Genomic DNA, 22259 nt, shown 5'->3' with positions numbered 1-22259 from the left:
GATGCCATACTCCCAGTTTAATTTCAATGGGTCTATCTAAGACGATAAGAAAATGCACACAAGTGAACTACAGTATATGAACACAGACATTTTCCTCACTGTGTTCCTTGCATTGCCATTGGCTCTTGCTCACATGCTAGAACAGAAGTAACAGTGGACAGTTTTCTAGCTCTCTTTCGCTAGCAGCACTGGGAGCATGTAGTGCAGTTGAGGTACATTAGATTTGGATGCAGCAAATCTAGGCTTACATTTATTCCAAGTTACACTGCTCGCAAGTTGGCCTTGGACATATCAGCTTCTCTCAGACTAACTGGCATAGAGGGTTGCTGAGAGTGTCCAAAGAACTGCTCTAAGTTCATTAGATTAAGGGGAAGATACATATATGATAGGAATCTACTTCTGCTTAGAAAGTTCAAGAACATAAGCTCATCTTGTTCCCGTAGACCTGGGAATTACCCAGCACCAATCAAAGTCTCTCTGCAGCTCTCTCAATGCAAAGCTTATTCTGATGCTAAATGACCTCTCTCTTAAATGAGATATTCTAAGCAGTTGCTATTCATTTCAGCCACTTGCAAATAGATTTCATCAGTAGAGTTGGAAAAGTTGAGTTTTTAGCAAATCAGGTTAGAAAGCCTGTAATTACTTAATGCTCACATTTTGTCATAACCAACGAAATGTTAAGACTCTTACCTAAAATGTACATATGTTGCAAATATCTCAAAAGACCATTTAAGAGATTTAAAACCACAAAGGTCATGAACAGACATAAATGTGACTTGTGAACTTGAGAAAAATAATGATCTTTAATTAATGCGAAGCATGGCAAAGGCCAGCTATCAGTACAATATAAAAGAGAAGTAAGTTTGTTTTTCATTTATTGAACTTTTAGACTGTCCTTCACACATTTCAGATCCCAGGATGGTATGCAAATGATATTTAAAAAACAAAACAATGGATCCCCCAATGCAGTGGTTCCCAACAGGTGGTCCGGGGACCCCCAGGGGTCCGCGAGCTATGCCAGAGGGGTCCGCAAGATGCTATTAGAATAAAAAATATATTAAATATATTTCGTATGATAACAGATTTTTTGTTTTGGCCGCTCCCTGCATGAGCAGAGTCTAGTGCAGAGTCTGTTTTGCAAAGAGGCAGCGCGCGCATTCTACTAATGCTCAGCGTCGGCTTCATTTGTGCGCTACTGCGCAGGTACCCTGTCTTCTCCATTCCCCTCCCTCCTCCCTGGCGTGCGCTGCCTCTTTGCAAAACAGTAGTGTTTGTAAACAAAGCATTGTTTTTCGCAGAAGCTACAGTTCGCATAGTTAAAAATGGACCGTTGGTTAAAAAGTGGTTCGTTAAAACGACAAAGGCCTACAGATGAAGAGGAAGATAATGCATTTGATGTTCAAGCAAGTAAGTCAGTGACTCTCGAACCGATCTTGTCAGTGTCCATTGAACCTAAATCGTCGGCGTCCCTTGAACCTAACCCTTCCAAGATCAGTGTTAAGCTTACTGAAAAAATTGGATTAGGAATTAGGAATTAGATTTAAGATTAGGAATTAATGGGGGTCCTTGTCACAATAGCGGCTCGATGAGGGGTCCTCGAGAAAATTTTGTTGGGAACCCCTGCCCCAATGAACAGAAACACCATTAAAAAATAAAGACCACTACCAGAGATGTCAAGCTTTTATTTAAAAAAAAAATCATACAAGTTTGCAGCAGTCAGTATTTACACTAAGACCATGTACAAACAGATACTTCCAAATACCTGGTGAATAAGTAAGTTTTTACCTGGTGCTGCAAGCAATTTGGAATCAATTTGTTTATTAGGTTACACTTTATGAACATAGCATTGAACTTCTTAACAACATATCACCAGCACAATTTTGTGCACATATACTTGGAAGGAAGCCTCATAAGAACTCCATGGGAGTTGAAGCTCACCCTATGCACCTTTTTAGTAACCAGTATCCATAGTAACTGTTGTGAAAATTGGTTATCCTAGAACCATATTTACTGTATATCATACTCCTTCTCAGTATACACTTTTTTGAAAATACTAGCATCTCAGATTTCTCTTTATCAGTGTCTGAAAGATTCATAATGCCTGATATTCATTTGAGCTTTGTGGACTTCATTAAACTGAATGTTTCCATAAAGTGGAATATTCTGCTCAATTGCTTACTACCAACATGTACAAAAACTAAGATTTTGTATATGCACTTTCAACCATTCATCAGATTATTTCCCATGATTCAACTCCTGCACCAAATGCCTGAATATCTTCTGTAACATTTGAACAGAGTTTCCATCCGTGGCCCAGTAAATACTATGATCTCTGCTTATTAAGCCCATTCAAACAAGCTGTGATTTAAAGCAATACTGCATGTCACTAACTAACAAGTTTCCCATTCCATCTGAACTAGGAAACCATGCTTACCAGCTTTGGAGCAAACAAGGAAGTTAAACCAACTTCAAATTATAGTTTAATATCTCGTTTTGTTCTAAAATTAGTAACCATAGTTAACCAATTTGGATGAAATGGCAACCTATGGTTAATTAGAGACTTCTAGGTTTAATCATAGTTCATGGCAAGCATGCGGAGTGCGCAGGCAAAAGACCTGTGCATATTACTGCTCTCAATTAGTATACTTTGAGTATGACTAACACTGGATATAGCCTTTAATATCTTGGATACAAGTTATTTGCTGCAGCATAAATTAGCTGTGCAATAATATTATTTAAACATGCTGAATCAGAAATAAGTTAACTGAGAAAACGCATCAGCATACTCTCCAACATTCCTCAGATGAAAATAGGGACATTTCTCATTCTCCAATTGACCCTCTTCAACCTCCCATTTTTGGTGCCTCCCCCAGGTCATTTCCTATCAGGGCGAATGCTGCCACCACTACACCAATGGGGCACACACACCCTCCGCCATCCTGAGAAAACCCCTTAATCCCAATTTTATTTAATTTTCTTGTTTGGTAGATTTACAAAAAGAAAAAAACACACCAATAAATAAATTTTTGGGGGGCAGGATTAGAAGCAGATACACAAAACACTAAAAATAAAAATCAAGACTTGACTCTGTTCCCGCTTTCTTCCTGCCCAGGCCAGGCCTGCCCTCTGCCTGCCCTGCAGAGCCAGTGCATCACGTGAGGTTGGGGGCTTGGCAGCAGAAGCCTCTCCTCTTCTGCTCTTTGGAAGCTGCTACAAGCTGCCCAAGGGAGGAGGCCGGCAGCGGCAGCCATGGAGAGGCAACAGGATGCTCCTTTGCCGCCACAGCTGCTGCCATAGTCATCGCTTGGGACAAGCGCCAGCTCATTCTCCTCCCCAAGCTTGGTGGCAGCGCTGGTGGTGGTGGTGGGAATAGGGACATTCCAGGATCAAATTAGAAGCCAGAATAGTTTTCATAATTCCCTGAGTCTCTCTAGAAAATTGGGACATTGGAAGGTAAGGATGATATTTTTGAAGGTTTCCAATCTCTCCACTTAAAAAATAAGGGGGATATCAATAAGAAAGAAAACTAGTTTAGCAAAATTTTAAACACTCCCTCCCCTAAACTATTACATCTCTACAACTAGATCAAGCAGTTGCAGATTATGAGCCTCTTCGGTTAATATTTTGCAAGGCTTGAAAAATAGGATATACTATTACAACCAATACAACTGACTGGAGATACACACTGGCTTTTATTCTGTCTTTTAATCAATTTAGCAATAAATTTTAAGGTGTCACTTCCTAATTATGCCGTTTTTCTAACTTACTAAAATTGCATGCCTCTTACCATTTTTACTGTGTTGTCACTTTCTTTCAAGAACTGTATGAAATTAAAACTGAATTCAAACCAAAATCAAAACATCCTTTAAAAAACACAATCTTAACAAATGCATTTAAGGTTATGAGTGATGCAAAACTATTTCATACTTTATTTCGAATTAAAAAGTAACAGTACTTTAGGAACACTTTTGTATCCTAGCACAATTCTCCTTCTACTGTCCTCCTTCTCTAATCTCCGTTATGCTGTTACTGTTACTTCATCTCTTCCAGATATTGCACTCTAGCTCTTTAAAGTTACTTCTATGGCATGTCTGTATAATGCATTTGTTTTTCATTTGTGCAGTGTGCATGTATCTTCCCCTCAAGCTTGCACTTCTGTTGCAGGGACAAGCCATTTCCCCAGCATAAGAAAGCACAATGGGTTGGAGCCAGAGAATTATAGCCACTAGCACTCTTCCACAAATGCTTATGCGAGTGCTAGCAGATGAGTTTCTTCATTGCCACAATATATAGATACTATAGTTTTCCTTCAGATGATACAGATCTTTTACCTTTTAATATACAGATTCTATCCCTGTTTCCACACAGGTAGGAAAACATATTTTGATTACTTTCATTGTTTTCTACAAAACTATAGCACAAGGTCAAACAAATGAGTGGAAGACACCTTGTGTATACATGAGGGCCCCTTTGTATCTCATGCTGAATAAAAAAGGCAATACTTTTCCTAGTTGTGACTGCCAAATCTCTGTATAGTTTATCTTTCAGTTTGTCCACAGAACTGTAAATTAGGTTAAGGACTGTTTGTATAAATTTAACATCAACCAGCAGCAGGACTAATCCCCAACAGCAATTTTATATCTCGTATTAGCTTTTTCCTCTGTTTCTTTTTATTGTTTGGAGACCTACCCCAAACTGGAATACACTGACCAGTAACTTGCAGGATTATCACTGAAACTCTGAATGTGATTTGAGAAGACAGATCAATTGTTCAGAAAGTCCCATCCTTTGTTTCTTTTCATATCCCATTGGATTATTTTAAAAATCCAGACAGAATATCTAATATTAGGTTTACAAACTGCCACATTTATATTGCTTAATATTTTTATGAATATCATTATTAAGAGAAAGAGAGACAATATTTAGGTATGAGAATTCTTCTAACATGCCATTGCTATTTCTGGTGGAAGTCACTGGAGAATCAAATCAATACATGTCACTGAACAGCAATTCAGCAAATCTGGAACACTCATAGAAGATACAGGAAAGTTAAGACACTCAAAAAATCCTTATTTCACACTTTTTTTTGTTTCAAAGCATATACAATATGCAAGATGTCAGTTTGTTTAAATAAGCAATGACAAAAGCACACAATTGAAACTAGGTTCTTCTGGATATCTATAATTAAATTCAGAGTCTCTCATACCTAGGTAAGGCACATTTGCACAGGCAATTTACCCCTGGTTCACTGCAGAATGCATTCTTCCAGCTGTATACTTCACACTTGAGCAGAAGTAGTTACCCCTTAGTTCACTGTTATTCCCCCTTGTAGATTTGGAAAGGAAAGAGTGGCCAGGATCCAAGGAGCTGTTTGGGCTCACCAGGATCCAAAGTCCCACCGGAGCTCATAGGCCTCCCCCCACTATTATATTACACACTACTTTTGACTTTTCCTTCAGTTCCAAAAGCAATTTAACATGTGAAATGTGAGTGGAGGTATTTAGGGAGACCCCACTCAGATATCGTCTTTGGGTTCGCTGGGTTTTTTCACAATTCTTTGTATCCTGTCCATGATGAGCAGTTTGAGAGTAGTGCATTGTTAATTTTGTCCAAATACTTAAGTACAGTAGTGTGCACTTCTGAAAGGCAGATTCTCTTATCCTTCCATACTTATTGTGGTGGTCTATGGAACACCACCATTTCCCCCCTCTCAGCCTGAGCACAAAAGCACAGGGCCTTCAACCGTTAAACAATCTATTGCCTTTTAAATGCATGAATGGTTACCAGAGGAAACAGAACTAGTAACAGAAAAATGGAGGGCTTACCTAGGTATTCTTTAGACCAGGCATCCCCAAACTGCAGCCCTCCAGATGTTTTGGCCTAAAACTCCCATGATCCCTAGCTAACAGGACCAGTGGTCAGGGAAGATGGGAATTGTAGTCCAAAACATCTGGAGGGCCAAAGTTTGGGGATGCCTGCTTTAGACTGTGCTTGTAGTATCACGTAATACAAAGTTTTTATTTATTCTACCTATATAACAGTATACAGAACTGAACCTCAATATTGCAAAGACTTGCATGGCTACATAAAACTAATCCTGGGCAATCTCAATGTAATGTTTTAATTGGGTCTATGCAGATTTTTCCCGTGTATTTTGTCTCTCATGTATTTGTACACCTTTTGGGGTGGCGTGGGGAGTCTGTAATATGTGACTGAATGATATGTTGCAGACACCATTAATGATAAACAGGTAGGATTATTTGTTGATGGTGTGGGATGGGTAATTTTAAAGCAACGTAAGTGGTTGGGTTAGGATCTTGATTGTTTCTGATACAGAGAAATAACATCAGACACAAACTTTAAATTTAAAAAGCATCAAATGTAAATAGTATGCAAATATGCTGTCAACAGTAGGGATGTCATACGTCTGGGTTTTTACAGACATTAACGAGGTTTCAAAGGTGGAATTGACCTCCATGGGGAATTTCCAAAAGGCAATGCTTTGTCCTGGATCTTAGGCAAGTCAATCCAAAAATCACAATTTTTGGTGTCTTAAAAAAGTGTCCTGGTTTTTACTTTTTTAAATACGGCAAACCTAGCAGTCATGAGTCATGTTAGCCAAATGCTACCTCAATGTTGGAGGCAATATTCCTCTGAATACCAGTTGCTGGGAACCACATGTGGGAAGAGTGCAATTCTGCCCATGTCCTGCTTCTGAGCTTTCCAAAGGCATCTGTTTGGCCACCCTGAGAACAGGATGCTGGACCATATAGGCCTTTTGTTTGAACTGATCCAGCAGGGTTATGGTATTCTTATCATGCCATATATACCAGAATTTAAAATTACAGTAGAGTCTATTATCTACTGTAACTAAGACTAAATAAGTACAGGTGAATAAACCCATTCTTTCCTTCTTGACCCTGCTTCTACTTCCCAGCCTCGACTGTCTCCCCACCGATTCTAACCTCTCTGGGCAGGGACCTGTCCTCTTGTGTTCTGTGAGATGCCATGCACAGTAATGGCTCTCTTTAAATTAGAATGGCTGGGCATTCGTGGAAATAGGATATGAGCTTTTGGTGGAAAGCTTCCACCAAACTGAGGATGCCATGTTAATTGTATGTGCAAATTGTTATTCGGTCATTATTCTACCCAAACTATGTTACACTTTTTAACTTCTTCATCCACTTTAAGTACTTGCGGCTATCAACATGAAAAATGGGAATTCAGAAGGTCAAACACAGGATTTATATATAAGTTCCTGGTAATATGGTAGACACTGTGGTTTAAAACATTGACTCCTTGCTAGAAAATTAATGGGGACTGTAGTAAGCGGCAGCGATTCTCCCCCAAAGGGACAGGGATAGTGAACACATTAAAAGTGAATATAAACCCTAGAGTATTATATAGTCAGAACTCTTTTCCTATTCCAATTAATTTATTCTACTTCACTGAAATTAATTCCTCATTTAAATCAGTTCTTCAGGGTTGGGAAATGGGGGGAAAGCTTTGTGGAAGAGCCGGGGTCAGAGTGGCAAGAGGGAGCATTTACTGGAAGCTCAAGCTTCAACACACAATCCTCTGGGGATGCCTAACAGAGTGCACATCCCATCAGAAGGCCTAAACTAATGTTTCTGAACACATTCTGCCTGGATAAGTGACTGAAGACATGACTTCTGAATCTTCCATATTAGGTGCATTTATATTTAATACTCTGAAGCCACTGAAAACCTAGTTAGTATAATATACACTTTAAAACTAGATATATCAAGAGCAACGGTTCTCAACCATGAGACAAAATCCCCTACTGAGACACAATTACCAAGGGGAGACAAGTTCATTCTTGACCCTTACCTCCTTGCATCTTACCTAGGTCAAAATGTCATTGTAGCTCCTCCAATTAGTGTAATACAAGAGGACTATGTGCTCCCCACAATCTACATGCAAACCAATACAATGCTGTTTCCCACAAGAATTTCTTATGGTCCTCCTGTCCCTTCCACCTGCCATTAAAACACACCACAGGTGCCCTAAAGTCATGTTTTTCCTTTGATGTGCCCTTAACATTACAATTCAAACTGTCTGTTCTCCAAAAAACCCAATTCTGATCACACTTGCTTCAATCCATTAGATTGGACAGTACTCTACTGTTGCCTGTGGCCAAGTGAATACATTCCTAATTCCCAAAGCAAGTCTTTGGCAAGAGTCAACTGTGTGAGATAGCAGATTCAAACAGGGACTAACCAACAAAGAGGCGCTACAAACATCCATCCCTTTTTAATTCTGCCAATAAACCTCAAGAGCTAATTTGGGATTCCCTACACACTGACCGTTATATGAAATCTGAGGGGTATGCTTCCAAGATGATTGCAATATAATCCCATGATTCTGTTTCTTTTTAAAGATTCTGAAGCAGCTTTTGGGAAACTAACCATAGGAATTATTACAAACCATAGGAATTACTACTATATTTGCATTAGACAAATATAGGAAATGATAGAAGAGGGAGAAAGCTAACACCATTATAAAATGGATATCCAATTTATTACAAATGTTTCCCAAATTCTTTTTGTCGTTGTTGTTTCAATGTGGAAATGAGGGCCAACTACACATGACACTAAATGCTTCATTGGCAATCATATCAGCTTTGTTTTAAGAGCAAGAGTGAGAGGCCCTAAGGAGGCATATAGGGAGGACAGATATAACCTTTCCCGCCCCAGCCATGATCCCAATAAATACCCTCACAACTCTCATACCCTGGAATTAAGGATAGGAATTAAGCTCCCATTAGCACCAAAGGGAGCTTTTTCCTATTCCTAATTGTGGAGCTCAGGGGAAAATTTTCTTCAGGAACTTGGCTGGTGAGAGAAAGGATAAGTCTCTCCTCCCAGCATGCTGCATTCCTAATGTGAGGGTCTCCATCCTTACAGTGACCATTAGGATCTACACAGCATGCACAACGGCAAGCAATAACATCCCCATTTAATAATAGGGACACTAGCATTACTTTTCCCAGAATGAAGTGGTGTGTACAAATTTCCCACTGTGTTAACACGCAGAACCATTCATGAGCATGTCCAATCTAAATGGAAAAACAATTCATGGTGAACTAAAAGAATGCTGCAGCAACAGCAAATGATGCATGCACTGTTTCCTAAATCAAATTACATAAATTTTCCATATAAAAAATCACAAAGAGGAACATGGACAGAGCCAACACATAGAATTACAAATCTATCGTTGTCCTAAACCTGAGCTTACAAAATAAAAAGACATTCAAGTAAATTTATCTACAATTAAGTTTCTGCCTTTAAAAATGGTATAGAGGCACTCTCACTGGCACACAAAACTATAAAAAGATGACAAATCTCTGGGAAGATTTTTATGCAGTTAAGTTTGTCCAGAATTCCATGCTGTTATTTTAAAGAATTAAGCGATGTTTTGGGCACATTTGGGACCCTGTGTACAGTTCTAGTCAATTACTTTCAAGACGCATATTGTAGAGCTCAACAAAAAAGGATGTATAAAGGGGAGTGGAGCACCTTACCTGTGAAGCAAAGCTATTAAAGAAAGGATTTTTATTAAGGAAAAACACTCTCCATTTACTGAACATTATGGAAGGGGAATCTGTGGCCCTCCAGATGTTATTCAACTCCAGCTGCCATAAATGATTGATCATTTGACATGGTGTCTGGGGATTCAAATGTCTAGAGGGTCACAGGTTCCCCATATCTCTTCTGTACACTTTTCTTACATATATCCAACGACGTTGCTGTAGTTCTTTGACTGCTCTCTCACCTTTGTTCCCCCAAATTCAGTCTGGATCCAAGGAGTATCGCTTCTCCCCTTGCAGCACTGCAAAAATACAGCCCTTGCTCTCTCCCTTCAGCAAAATGTCTGGTTTATGTCTTGACCGCCACTCAATTATTCTACTACTGTACAATCTTCTCCTCTTTGGTCTTACAGTCTCACACCTTTGTCCCCTTTCTAGCACTCCAATGCCAGAATCATATGTTGTATGAATAATACCAAAAAACAAGGGATGGAATATGATAGAGGTTTATAAAATGATAGAGATTTCTAAAATGTTGTGTGGTGTAATTCTACTGGAAGTCAGGGCTGACCAATGATAGATTGACAGATGATTCAGTAAGTACTTCCTCACACAGCATGTGATTTAAAGAAACCAGTGCCACATATTGCGTGGAGTGACACTGGCTTAGATGGCTTTAAAAAGATGGATAAATTCAGGTAGCATAGGTCTATCAAGTGTTATTAATTATGACTATATGGACTCTGCAGGTTCAGAGGGAGTTTGCCACTGAATACCAGTCATTGGGGGGCAAGAGCAAATGATTACTGCTTTCATGTCCCGAATATGAGCTGCTAGCTGGCCACTGAGGGAAGAAAGGTGGTAGACTAGGCAGAGCTTTAGACTGATACGACAGGGATGATCTTTATGTTCGGGAAACAGCATGCAGGACAGCAGCATGCTGCTTTAAGTATGAATCCACTGTAATAAATTGAAGGTCAATTCAACAGGCTAGAAGAGAACGTGTTCTGCATTTGTCACAATGCTGAGCTTCTTCCCCATGGGGCAGTACTTGGTCAGTCTCTGCAGATGGTTGCTTAAAGCCTTCCTTTCTAACCTTTGAACCAAGGATCACTATACACAGAAGCTTATTAAGAAGCAAAATCCCTTAGAAGCTGCTTCTTTAAGCCTGGAGGGTCTCACACAACCCAGACAGCATTGCTCTGTTCACGCTCTGAGACAGGTAGCTATAAGGAAAAGGAAAAGCAGGGGGGGGGGAAACATGTGGGTGGATAATGTGCATGATAATGGAAGTTTAACTTGGGAACAACTCCCCCATCATCTCAAATTGTTCCTTTCCTATTTCCATTTCCCCAGTTCCAAAATCCTGTAAGAATTGTTTTTTTTCTGTCTTGACTAAGGCTTCTCTGCATTGTATGTTTAACCCTGAGTATCAAGACTAAATAACATTATGCATGATGACATCAACTGACCTCAATGTACATACAAATCAGTGTAGTGTCAATAATGTCCACATTTCCCAATGGGAACTAAAAACTGAGCTGGTTGAAATATAGCAAACTTGTAACTAAACTGTATTGGCCTGAACCAAAACTGGAACAACTTCAGTTAGAACTGAACTGGGAAAGTATCAAAAACACCAACAGTTTGCTCCCTGTTGTCATAATAAAATATGCACATACAGAAAGAAACAATGTTGAAATAGTAGTGAGGTTTGAATAGCATAAGGGTGCTCTTTCCCACTAGCGTGGAAAATGTAAACGTTATGAAGGGAAGAATGGAGACAAAAGAGCAAACAACTTAAGGCGTTTGCACATAAACTGGTTTGACTCATGGATCACAGCTCAAATCTGAGGAAAAAGCATGCTAGCAGGAACAAATCTACAACCTGTGGTTCATGCTGCAAGACACGCTCATTTGATTATAGTGAGCCAATTCACCGTTTAAGGGTTTTTTTTTATGCAGAGTTGGTTTTATGGGTAAAGCAGCTGTGAAAATGGGGAGGGGTGCTTCTAAGGGCCGTTGCAAAATAGGGGAGAATGTTTTTCTTTCACAGTTACATAGAAGAGAGGTATTGTTGCCCTTTCAAGCAAATAAACCTGCTTACATTAAGACATGACTAGTAAGAGATATTTTAGAACAGAAATGCTTCCATATTTCCCCCATCCCTGAGTGGGCTTGAACCACAACTTTCTAGTTAACAGCAAGATGTGCTGACCCAATGGAGATACATGACCATGGATACAATACGTTCTATCTTAGTACTGCACTTTTACAACAAAATTCTAATCTTGTTTACCTGTATTGCAACAAGGCTTACCCTGAAGTATGCATACTTAGGATTTCAGCCTTATTATTTCCAGGAACATGTGCACAGATTATCAAATTTAAGCAAACGGTTTCCTTATTAGCATCACAGTCATTTCCAAAGAAAGGTATCTCATCTTGGCTACCTTGACTGAGTATATTCCAATTGAAAACCATGCTTTTAGTTTCCAGCTTCAGGTATGGTGGCAAGAAATAGTTTAAAAGTCAGCAGTCCTGGTGCACACCATTGAGTCCCCCATATACAGAGCCCTGCTTATGAAGAAGTTGCCTTGTTAATGAGTCATTGATTCTGTATCAGAACATAAAAAGGTAAAGGGGCCCCTGACCATCAGGTCCAGTCGTGTCCGACTCTGGGGTTGCGGCGCTCATCTCGCTCTATAGGTCGAGGGAGCCGGCATTTGTCCGCAGACAGCTTCCGGGTCATGTGGCCAGCATGACAAAACTGCTTCTGGCGAACCAGAGCAGCGCACGGAAACACCGTTTACCTTCCCGTCGGAGCGGTCCCTATTTATCTACTTGCACTTTGATGTGCTTTCAAACTGCTAGGTGGGCAGGAGCTGGGACCGAGCAATGGGAGCTCACCCCGTTGCAGGGATTCGAACCACCGACCTTCTGATCAGGAAGCCCTAGACTCTGTGGTTTAACCCACAGTGCCACCTGGGTATCAGAACATATACCAACTCAAAAGAGCCTGCACACAGAGGGCTGTGTAGGTAATTTGGCAAGTTATTCATGTTCATAAATAATGCTCTAACCTACTGTTTTATTATCTTACATGGCTGGTATCAAGTGAAGATAGGCAAAAGTGTTATAGCATATTGCGTATTTTAAATTTATTTAATTTTGGCTTTGTAAGACACTTTGGGACTCCATACACTAAAATATAGGTTTGATTACAAAGAAGGCTAGTAACAAGTTAAAGGGCTTGCAGTCATTAAAAAAGTCAACAACAGTGAAGCAGATTGTCCCCAGTGTTTGCTCGTGTAAACACTCAAGTAGCCAGTACTATTGTTATAACAAGAGTAGTAACTACTTATGATTAAACAGCACCAATTGAACTGCACTGAAAAGGCATCTGTTGTGCTGGTCATAGATATAAACATCTGTGTAGTCTGGCTTCTGAAATCAAGAAAAGCCTTCCATCTTTGGGTTGTGCTCTATGAACTAACCAATGCAATATACTCCACATTCTGCTGTAGCTATGTTGTAAGGCTGCTCAGAGGCATGTTTCATACTTTGAACACTATTTACAAGTGGCTATAAGAAGGCTAAGAGAAACTGTCTGCTTACAATACAGTCAGAGCTAGTACACCTATATACTAGAGCCTACCGGTAGCAAATATGGATGGTACAGAAGTCAACCCATGTTATAAACATATATGAGTTCCCAAAACTTAAGTCAATTCAGAAGAGAGCCTCTTAGGCTGCTAACTAGAAACAGACTGTATGAAACCACTAGTTGCTGGTATTCTCTCACACATAAACTTTAAGCTTCACTGTATTCTCCGAGGAAAACATTCAGAGCCAAACTACACACAATCTCTGTAAATCCACAATCATTCTAAAAGAAGCAGGAACTCAAAACTACGTACAAATAATAAGTCCTAACTCACAGCAACAGTGCAAATTCTAAGTTCTCTGGGCAGGGACCACATCATGTTGTGTTCTGTACTGTGCCCTAGCTAAATACCTGTAACTGTTTAGCAACAGAAGCAGGAAACATTTTCCTGACAACCCTTTTCTAGAAGCTATATTTTAAGAAGTAGAAAAGCATTTTCTTTCATGACAGCAGAAGAACAGGCATCTCCAAAACAGGTCAAATTCCAGACATCATACTTGCATGTCAGGATGGTCCCTTATCAAAATGTGTACTGAGTCTCTCATTATATGATCCAACTTCATTTTGCCACAAAACAAGACAAAGTCACTTAGATGTTCATGGGGAAGAGGTTACTGGACTCCCCGTTTATTCTTTATTTCAGGTTTAGAGTGCCACTGTCAAAGCTCAATATGGTTTACATAAAAACATTAATAAAATTTTCATTAAAACCAAAATTACAACAAAGCCAGCACACCGGAGTTTTAGAGAATTCAGTTTTCAGAGGATTACACCTGGTTCAAACACACATATTTCAACTAAAATAAAAAAATTCCTTCAGTAGCACCTTAAAGACCAACTAAGTTTATATTTTGGTATGAGCTTTCGTGTGCATGCACACTTCTTCAACTAATATTTCAACTAATTAAGTCTTGATATGCATGAGCCTTCTGTCTGACCATCCCATCCTCACACGACCCCTTCTCCTCTTGAGGATGCTGCAATTGACTCAAGTATATCAACTATAGTTTCCTACAGCGTCTAAACTGGGAAACTATGTTTACCAGGATCAAAACAAGACAGAATCTTAAATCAAATTCAAACTAGAGTTAATGATCCTGATTTATTCAAATCCTGACAACCATAATTCCCAATTGAGTCCATATGGGAAATGATGGCTAACTCAGACTTCCTGGGCTAATCACAGCACACCAAGAAGGAAGGAGAAAAGGGACGGCAGGCACAAGGCTTGCCCATATCTTAGATCATTAAGGTGAGATACATGCATACAAAGCTGGCCTTTGTGTTCTCCTTGACAAGATTGGTATTCATTTGACTAGCAGTCATATAACCTATTCCAACATTGGACCAAATTTGGCAGCTTGCAATTGCTGACACACTCCTCTGAAATTACTTTAGAAGAAATGGAAGATTTTATTTTATTTTATTTCAGCAATGTCTTGTAGATTCTATCACCTCATTAAAATTAACCCATCTTTTGGGACACACAGGTTACAAATTACTATCAAAGCAGTTGAAAGAGAAATACTAAATTTAGAAAAAATGTCCACAGCCATTATTACAATAGTAGCTTTAGTCATCACAGTGAACCTTTTCTCCTTCAGCATAGCTATATACTTTCTCTTTCACAAAATGAATGTTCCTTCTATAGTCATAGTAGAACTACATACAGGATATGAAATTATATGCATATGTGACTCTTTAAAACAAATCAGAACATTCATATGGCACCCTTGCAATCACTTTTCTCTAGAGCCAGAAAGAATAAAAAGTTATCTACCACAAGAAAAACTTGTAAAAGCTGATAAATATACCTATAGTATTTTCCAACATAGAAATTCACCATCTGATGTCTTCAATACACTTACTTCCTGAAACAAAGTCAGCATAGGAAAAACAAATATTTCCCAAAAAGGAATTACTGGACAGAAACCCAAATCCATTGTTTCCAATCTAAAGACTACCAAAACATATGCAGTCTTGTCAACAGGCATATAAACCTTCACTTTCAGCAGGTTTATAGTGCCATAGGCTCACACTGTACAACAGGCATGGGAAACCTGTGTGTGGCCCTCCAGACATTATTGGTCTCCAACTCCCAGGAACTCCAGCCAGTATGATCTGTCATGAGGGATGGCAGCAACTGTAGTTCAGCAACATCTGAAAGATCACAGACTGCCCACTCCTGCTGTAGAACTTTGCTTGTGTATTTACACTGTATTTAACAGCACTGTAATATAAATGCTCTGAATACTATTTAAGAGAGGGTTTCAATAAATTTTCTTCCTGAACTGATGAAGTAAATAAATTGCAGTTTACAAGTATCTTGAAACATGATTTCCAGCACCCAAATATTCAAACTCCAAACCTAAACACAGCTTCTTGGGCGTAAGCCCCATTAAACAAAATTTCTGAGTCAACATGAATAGAATTTGACTTTCACCTTCTGTAATCCTGGACCCATTTAAGCATATATGTTCCATTTAGGTCAACTGACATTAAGCATGCAAAATTGGAACCTGGATTGAAGCCATGTGTAATGTTTACATACAGCCTGCAAATACTCATACAGAAAGATAAATGCATTCAAAGTATATAGCCACATCATATTCTTCCAGCAAAACATAGAACTATTTAAAAGAAATTGTTTCTAAACAAAATGTTTCAGGTCAATTTTTTAACCTCCAATCATGCTTGTGGTTCAGAACATCATTAGTGTATAAAAAGCTCAGAAAGATGTTTCTCTCTTCCCTCCCACCTCTATTTTGATATCACGACTACTGCTCTCAATAGAACCATATCCCTAGGGTTAAAATTGTACAGTGGTGGGAAAATACTCTAATAAAAAGCAACATTGCTTTATAGATTTATCAAAGAAAAAAATAGTACATATAATTGCATATATAGAAATATCCGAAAAAATCAAGCATCTAATGATCCCCCCTGCCAAATTCTAGACTATGATCCTTACCCAACAAAGAGGACATAGGATTTATTAGTTTAAAATATTGCATAGGACCAGGCAAACTGTACAAGAGGAATACAGATCCTTTGCTGCAAGCTGTAATGAATGGAGCGACAAACATATTTAGATCAAATAGCACCATCTAGCAGTTCCCTAAACTTCACTTCAAAGGTACTTATTACTTGGTGGCAGTTGAGTGTAGCTAGTTTGTCTTCTATAACTAAACAGTTATTCACGTAGTGTTCTATCTTAGACCATGCCTTTGTTAAGAGTAGAAAAAAATATGCATCTCAGATGCATACAAACTTTCCAAGAACCATCAACACAGCTAAGGTCTACACCAAGGCCCTATTTTACATTTGTTCCCACACAACCTACTCGGCAATACAGTTTACAAACTTGAAGCAATACAATAATCACAACTAAAAAATCCAGCTACTGTACATAACTTTGGCCAAGAAATGTAATGTTGTATTATGAACATAAAAGGGTGAAAGAGTTTCTAAATGCTTTGTTTTAACTGGTTCTCTGGTTTAAGTTTATGTAACTCATCCATTTGTTTAACATTTTAGTCACACTATTAGTTTTTGTGTCCTTTCTCCACACAGACTTAGACATGCAAAAATCAAGTATCTGACAAATGATTTAAGTTTCTGTGGCCTGCTTCGTTGTCTCTGGAATCAGGAAGTAACTCTCTTCTTCAAAAGGCTGCAACAAGGAAAACCTAGGTGAAGGTTCAGCACAAACTGCCTTGAGGGAAAACTTCCCAATCATGTTTAGCACATTAATTCTCATCCTGAGTAAAGCTTCAAAGTTATGCACAATGACATTTTTTAAATACAATGTATATCAAAACCTTTTCTGGCTGGGGGTCCCTGATCTCAGAAACCTCGCCATAAGCCTGTGAAGGTAATGAGTGCAATGACCAAGCCTCTGTACAGGAGTACTCCTGAGAATGATACTATTTATTATGTACTATATTTTCCTATCTGCAAAGGACCAAGCTTCATGACCAGCTCCCCTCTGTGTTCTACTACTTCCAATGAGGAAAACAAAAACTGTAACTAACTTCCAATGAGGAAAATGAAAACTTTAAATCACAAGCAAACTGACATAATAACCCCTATAAATTTTGGCTTACTTTGAATTTGTTAAGACTACTTTTCAATGTAGTCCATTTGACCAATTCTTTGGTAAAAATAATCACACAATATGAAGAGAATGAGATGTCTTATTACTAGAGAGCACAAAAATGTGTGTAGCATTGTTTACAATTTTGCAGATCAGGTAACCACTGTTTACAACAAGACTTTGTGTACTTTTTTTTAAGTTTTGGTGTCTTCATAACAGGTGACTCAAGGTACTGCAATGGAAGTAATAACTCTCCTGTAAGGGGGTGGAGTAGGGGGGGTCTTCCCTTCATTAACACTGTAACAGACTTAAAACACAGCAATGCACATCTATTCTTGCCCTCCACACCACTCCCCAACAAGAACTACCTGGTATGTCCCAATTCTTCTGGAAACCCAGGTCCAAGTTTTTCTTCTCATTTCAGAATGAGACAAACAACACGAATTCACCTTTCAGCCTCAGAACACTTCCTACCCCAGCCCTTTCTACACACATTTTTCTTTTTTGAAAAACAAAAGCCTGCAAACTATTGCAGTCGTTTTCTCATTTAAACGCATATAGTACCCTTTTACCCCCCAAACCTAGGCCAGAATGCACCAACTGAAACAGTTCCTGGCTGTATGAAATAATGAGGGGAAGAGGGGGGAAGAAAGATACTAGGTCTCGATTTAAATAACAACAACAACAATAATAATAATAAAGAGGGGGGAGCTTTGAGTGTTGTGGAGTTAGCAGGCAACGCAACGAGGCTTCTGTTTCTGCCTCCCCAGCGGAAGCTTTACACCAGCACACAACCCCAGACTCTTTTGTTACCAAAGTTACTCCAACACCATCTTCGTCCCCATCCCCCCCACAGCCGAGCCGACAGCCCGACCCGGGCAGGGCGAGAGAAAAGAAAAACACAAACACGGGGAAACGCTCCCGAGCCTAAATACTAATCCCTACCCTAAGCCTCCCGAGGCTTGAGGCACTACACCGCCGACTTGAGCCACTTTCTCCCCTCGCACAGCCCGAGCGCTACAACCTTCCGCCCGCCCGCCAGTCCTCCCGTCCGGGGCGTGCAGGGGCTTGGGCACATCCTGCCTCGCCTCGTCCTGCCTGCTCCCCCGCGGCCCGAGCGGAGGCAAAGCGCCCCGCGCCCCGGCCCCACCCCCCTCGCAAGAGGCTCCGCTACCCCCTGCCGCTGCATGAACCGGGAGGGTCTCGCGCACTTCACTTTTTTACCACACACGCGGCCGCGCGCGCGCGCAGCCGCCGCGCACACACACAAACGCACACTCACCCTCCTGCCTACACCCCTACTTGTGGCATCACACACCCCCACACCCTCCCGCCTCCTGTTTTTTCCCCGCGCCGGGGTTGTGCTCCCCCGCGAGCTCCTGCGAGGCCCCCCCTCTGCCACAAGCGGGAAAGTTACTTTGCGCGGGGTGTCCGCGCGCCCACCTCCCCCGCCCAGTCGGGCTGTGCGGTCCGGCGGGCTGTACTCACTTCTCCCTGGCCTGGCTGTCGGACGGGACGCTGCTGTTGCTCTTGCCTTTGCCGTACATGCCTGCAGAGAGCTCCGACTGTCACGCACCTGTCAACCCATCACAGCCTCCCCAGGAACAGCCCAGTCACCATGGAGACGCCGCCACACACACACGCCATTGGCCCGCCGCGAGCTCGGACACACCTCCCGCGCCGTGATTGACAGGCGGAGACCAGGACAGGCTGCTCTCTCCTCCCTCTCCGCTGGCTCCCTCCCCCCACCAGCCTCCGGCTCCTCCTCCCCCTCCCGCTCTCCCTTCCCCGGCGCAAGGGGGAATTAGAAACGGTTCTAGAAGGATTTTAAACAACTGGCTGTTCCGTGCGCTTGCCTCGCCGCCCTCCGCCGCTGCCAGAGACGGAGACTGCTGAGGAGAGACGGAAACTGCGGACTGGATTCAGCAGCCGGCACAATGCAGAGGGAGGCTCAGGCTTTCTTCACCCCACGCTTTGCCCCCTTCGCCGTCCATCCTGCAACCCGCTGAACTAGCGGAATAATGGCCTGGACGGCATCGCAGCCCCCCCCCATACACCCTCGCTGTTTTGGTCAGAGCAGAAACGTTACCCGCCTCTCGCAGCTGCTCCACTAGTCTCAACCTCTCTGCATGTCAACAGCCCACGTGTGGCAACGAGGAGGACCCGCCGCCGCCACCACCACTTCCTCACCCAGAGCCAGAGGCACGCAGAGCCCCCTCGGGTCCCCGCCCGCCAAACCCAGCAGTACAAACACCCAGCCCTCGTTTGCAGCAGAGCTTGCCTCAGGTTGCCCGCTCCCCACAACCCAGTCAGTCACGGGAGTCCCTGCAAAACCAACTTGCACGCAACCAGCAGCTTGCAAACAAAATCATGTTGCCACGATAGTCAAGTCAATAGGTGAATGCTCTCTCATTGTTGGTTAATGAGGAAACTCTTTTGTTTGGTTGGAATGGCCTGCCTCTGTCTCTGTGTCTGTCTGTCTCTCTCTCACACACAAACAAACACAAATATCCAGGGTTGGCCCTGCCCTTAGGCAAAGTGAGGTGCTTACCTCAGGCAGCAGATATAGAGGGGGAGCAGAAGTGAAGTGTTGAAGGTCAGGGGTTCGTGTATCACAAAGTCACCCCCCTAAGCTGGCCTGCTGACCTCAGGTATGTTGGAGGGTGCTAACCCTACACCAATGTTGAAAAATCAACTGGTGGTCTGGTTGGCTTTTGCACCCACCCCCGCCTGCAATTCCCTGTACAACTTGTCCCTCACCCCAGGCAGCAAAATGCCTTGACCTTGACTACTACCACAAGAATTCCAAGTGTTTTTCACACACACCCCGGAATTGACAATAATAATCAAATGACACAAAGCCATACTCCATCTAATACATTCAGGAGTAGTATTGCATCATACAAATTATGGATCCGAGGGAGCTCTGGCATGGGGTTACAGATCCTCCTAAAAACATGTTGTGTTAATATGAGAGCTCCGTGCATTCCATATCCACTGCTGAGTGCATCTCCAGGATCCACAACATTCCCTAGTGACATGTTGCTGTGAAATCCCAAATCCAGTACACAGATTCTAATAGTAATTGCATGCAGACTTTTGAAGTTCATTATACAAACACACCTCATGACTCCCTGCTGCCAACAGCAAAAATCAAGGGTGTTTCCAAGTCATCACAGAACCAACATTCAAGGCACAGCATTTTCTGGATCCATATCACAACTTTTACAATATAAATAAAGTGGTTCATGTGTGTTTTAAGCAGTGGTGGGAAGAAGGGTAGACCACTCTAGCCAGTTTCAGGTCGATTTCTCTAATGGACTTCCTAAAAATTCCTGGTAGCTGAGATTCTGGCAAAGTATGCTGGAACAGAGGAATCTGGGTCGTATTCTACAAGGTGGCTCCTGTGTTCTTAGGTAAGAGTTCATACAAAAGGATTGCATACCACAGATTAGTTATGCTTTAACAGTTAAGAGATTCTGACTTTGCACTCTTGCTTTGTAAATTTTAAATGCAGCAGTGGGCCATGGGGATTGCATCAAAAAGAGTAGGCCACACACGACTAAAATCAGCTCACTCCTACGTGGGGTTAGGAAATCAAGTTAGGAAAAGGATAGGGAAGTCTGTGCTATGTTTCTGAGTTTATTCATCACTATGATATATTTTACAACATAGCCAGTATGGATGTGTGATATGGGGATATAGTGAACTTACAATGTCAAAAATATATAAAAGTCATTAAAATTCACTAGCAGGTTGTGTGTGTGTGTGTGTGTGTGTGTGTGTGTGTGTATCAGCAGAACCATAATTTTCACAAATTACAAAAAAAGGAATTAGAATTAGGAGTCTATACATAAAGAAGAATAGAGGACAGGAAATTATAGTCCTGTCAGCCTAAGTTCTGCCTCAGATAAAATAAGAGAAAAGGCTATAACTGTTAAAAACAAACAAAGCAGCAAACAAGCAACCATGATGCTGCCTTTCTGAGTTCATAGGAATGCCTTCAAGAATTTTGAATCTTTTAGAATTATTTGAGAGTGTCAATAAACAACTAGACAGAAGTGAACTGACAGACATACCGGTAATATATTTGGATATTCAAAAGGTTTTTGACAAAGTACTTCCTTCACAGAAGGCTTCTATGAAAACTTAGCAGCGATGAAGTAAGAGAATGTTCCTCTTATGGCCGGATATGTAACAGGTTTTAAAAACAAGGTAATGTGGGGAAGGAACAAATGGGAAGTTTTTACAATGGAAGGAAGTAAGCAGTGGGATCCCTAAAGTCATGTGTTGAGACTGGTGCTGTTTTGCTTTCCTAAATGATTTCAAGGCAGGGGTGAACGGTGAAGTATATATGTTTGCAGATTATTCAGGATGATTAAATCCTGAACAGACTATGAAGAGCTCCAAAGGATCTGTTCAATTTGGGTTTTACAGGCAATAGCATAGCAGATGTGGGTGTCATTAGATACAGTAACTGTTTGGTGCTGCCACAATTAGAATACTGTGTACAATTCAGGTCACCCAATCTCTGAAAGGATATCACAGAGCTGCAGAAAGGTACAGAGGAGAGCAACTGAAAAGATCTGCGGGTTACAGGTGTTTTTTTTCCTGCAATGGAATTATAGAGGTTGGGGGTGTTAATATTTTCTTTTTGTTTATTTGGGGAAGGGGAAAAGTTGGCACAATCTAAACCTAAGATCCAGCAGGATGTCAGAGTTTGGATTTGGTAGAGCTTGGCCTTTCCAAGGGCTCAGCTGGGGCTGCACAGAGTTAGTCCTTACCTGCTCCCAAACAAAGTTTGGAATACAGGTAAATTACACTGTCATAATTTACCCCAGCTAGCCAGCTGCCTGTAGTTTGGATTCCTGTAATTTGGAAGTGGATGGCAAACAGTCAAAACAGATAAGAACAGGACCTGAAACTGCTGGTGGCGAGACAATGGC

General features: G+C 41.1%; 1 protein-coding gene across 7 annotated transcripts in view; it reads right to left on the bottom strand.

Moving 5' to 3' along the window:
- The window catches only part of SSBP2 (single stranded DNA binding protein 2), a 122006-nt gene extending 103140 nt beyond the window's left edge, over window positions 1-18866 (bottom strand). For 5 of the 7 annotated variants that reach the window (XM_088653271.1, XM_088653266.1, XM_035100271.3 and 2 more), the window contains exon 1: window positions 18802-18866. In XM_088653271.1, the coding sequence (XP_088509397.1) occupies window positions 18802-18860 (59 nt within the window). In that variant the 5' untranslated portion in view covers window positions 18861-18866. Of the gene's footprint in view, window positions 1-18258; window positions 18368-18801 lie in introns of those variants that run through there. The other 2 variants (XM_088653269.1, XM_088653270.1) reach the window with 2 other exon arrangements.
- Window positions 18867-22259: the final 3393 nt, after the last annotated feature.

This window comes from Zootoca vivipara, chromosome 10 (assembly GCF_965207765.1).
Source record: "Zootoca vivipara chromosome 10, rZooViv2.hap1.1, whole genome shotgun sequence".
Classification (NCBI taxonomy): Eukaryota; Metazoa; Chordata; class Lepidosauria; order Squamata; family Lacertidae; genus Zootoca; species Zootoca vivipara.
The sequence above is the reverse complement of the archived record's forward strand: the minus strand, read 5'-3'. Positions and strand labels throughout refer to the sequence as shown.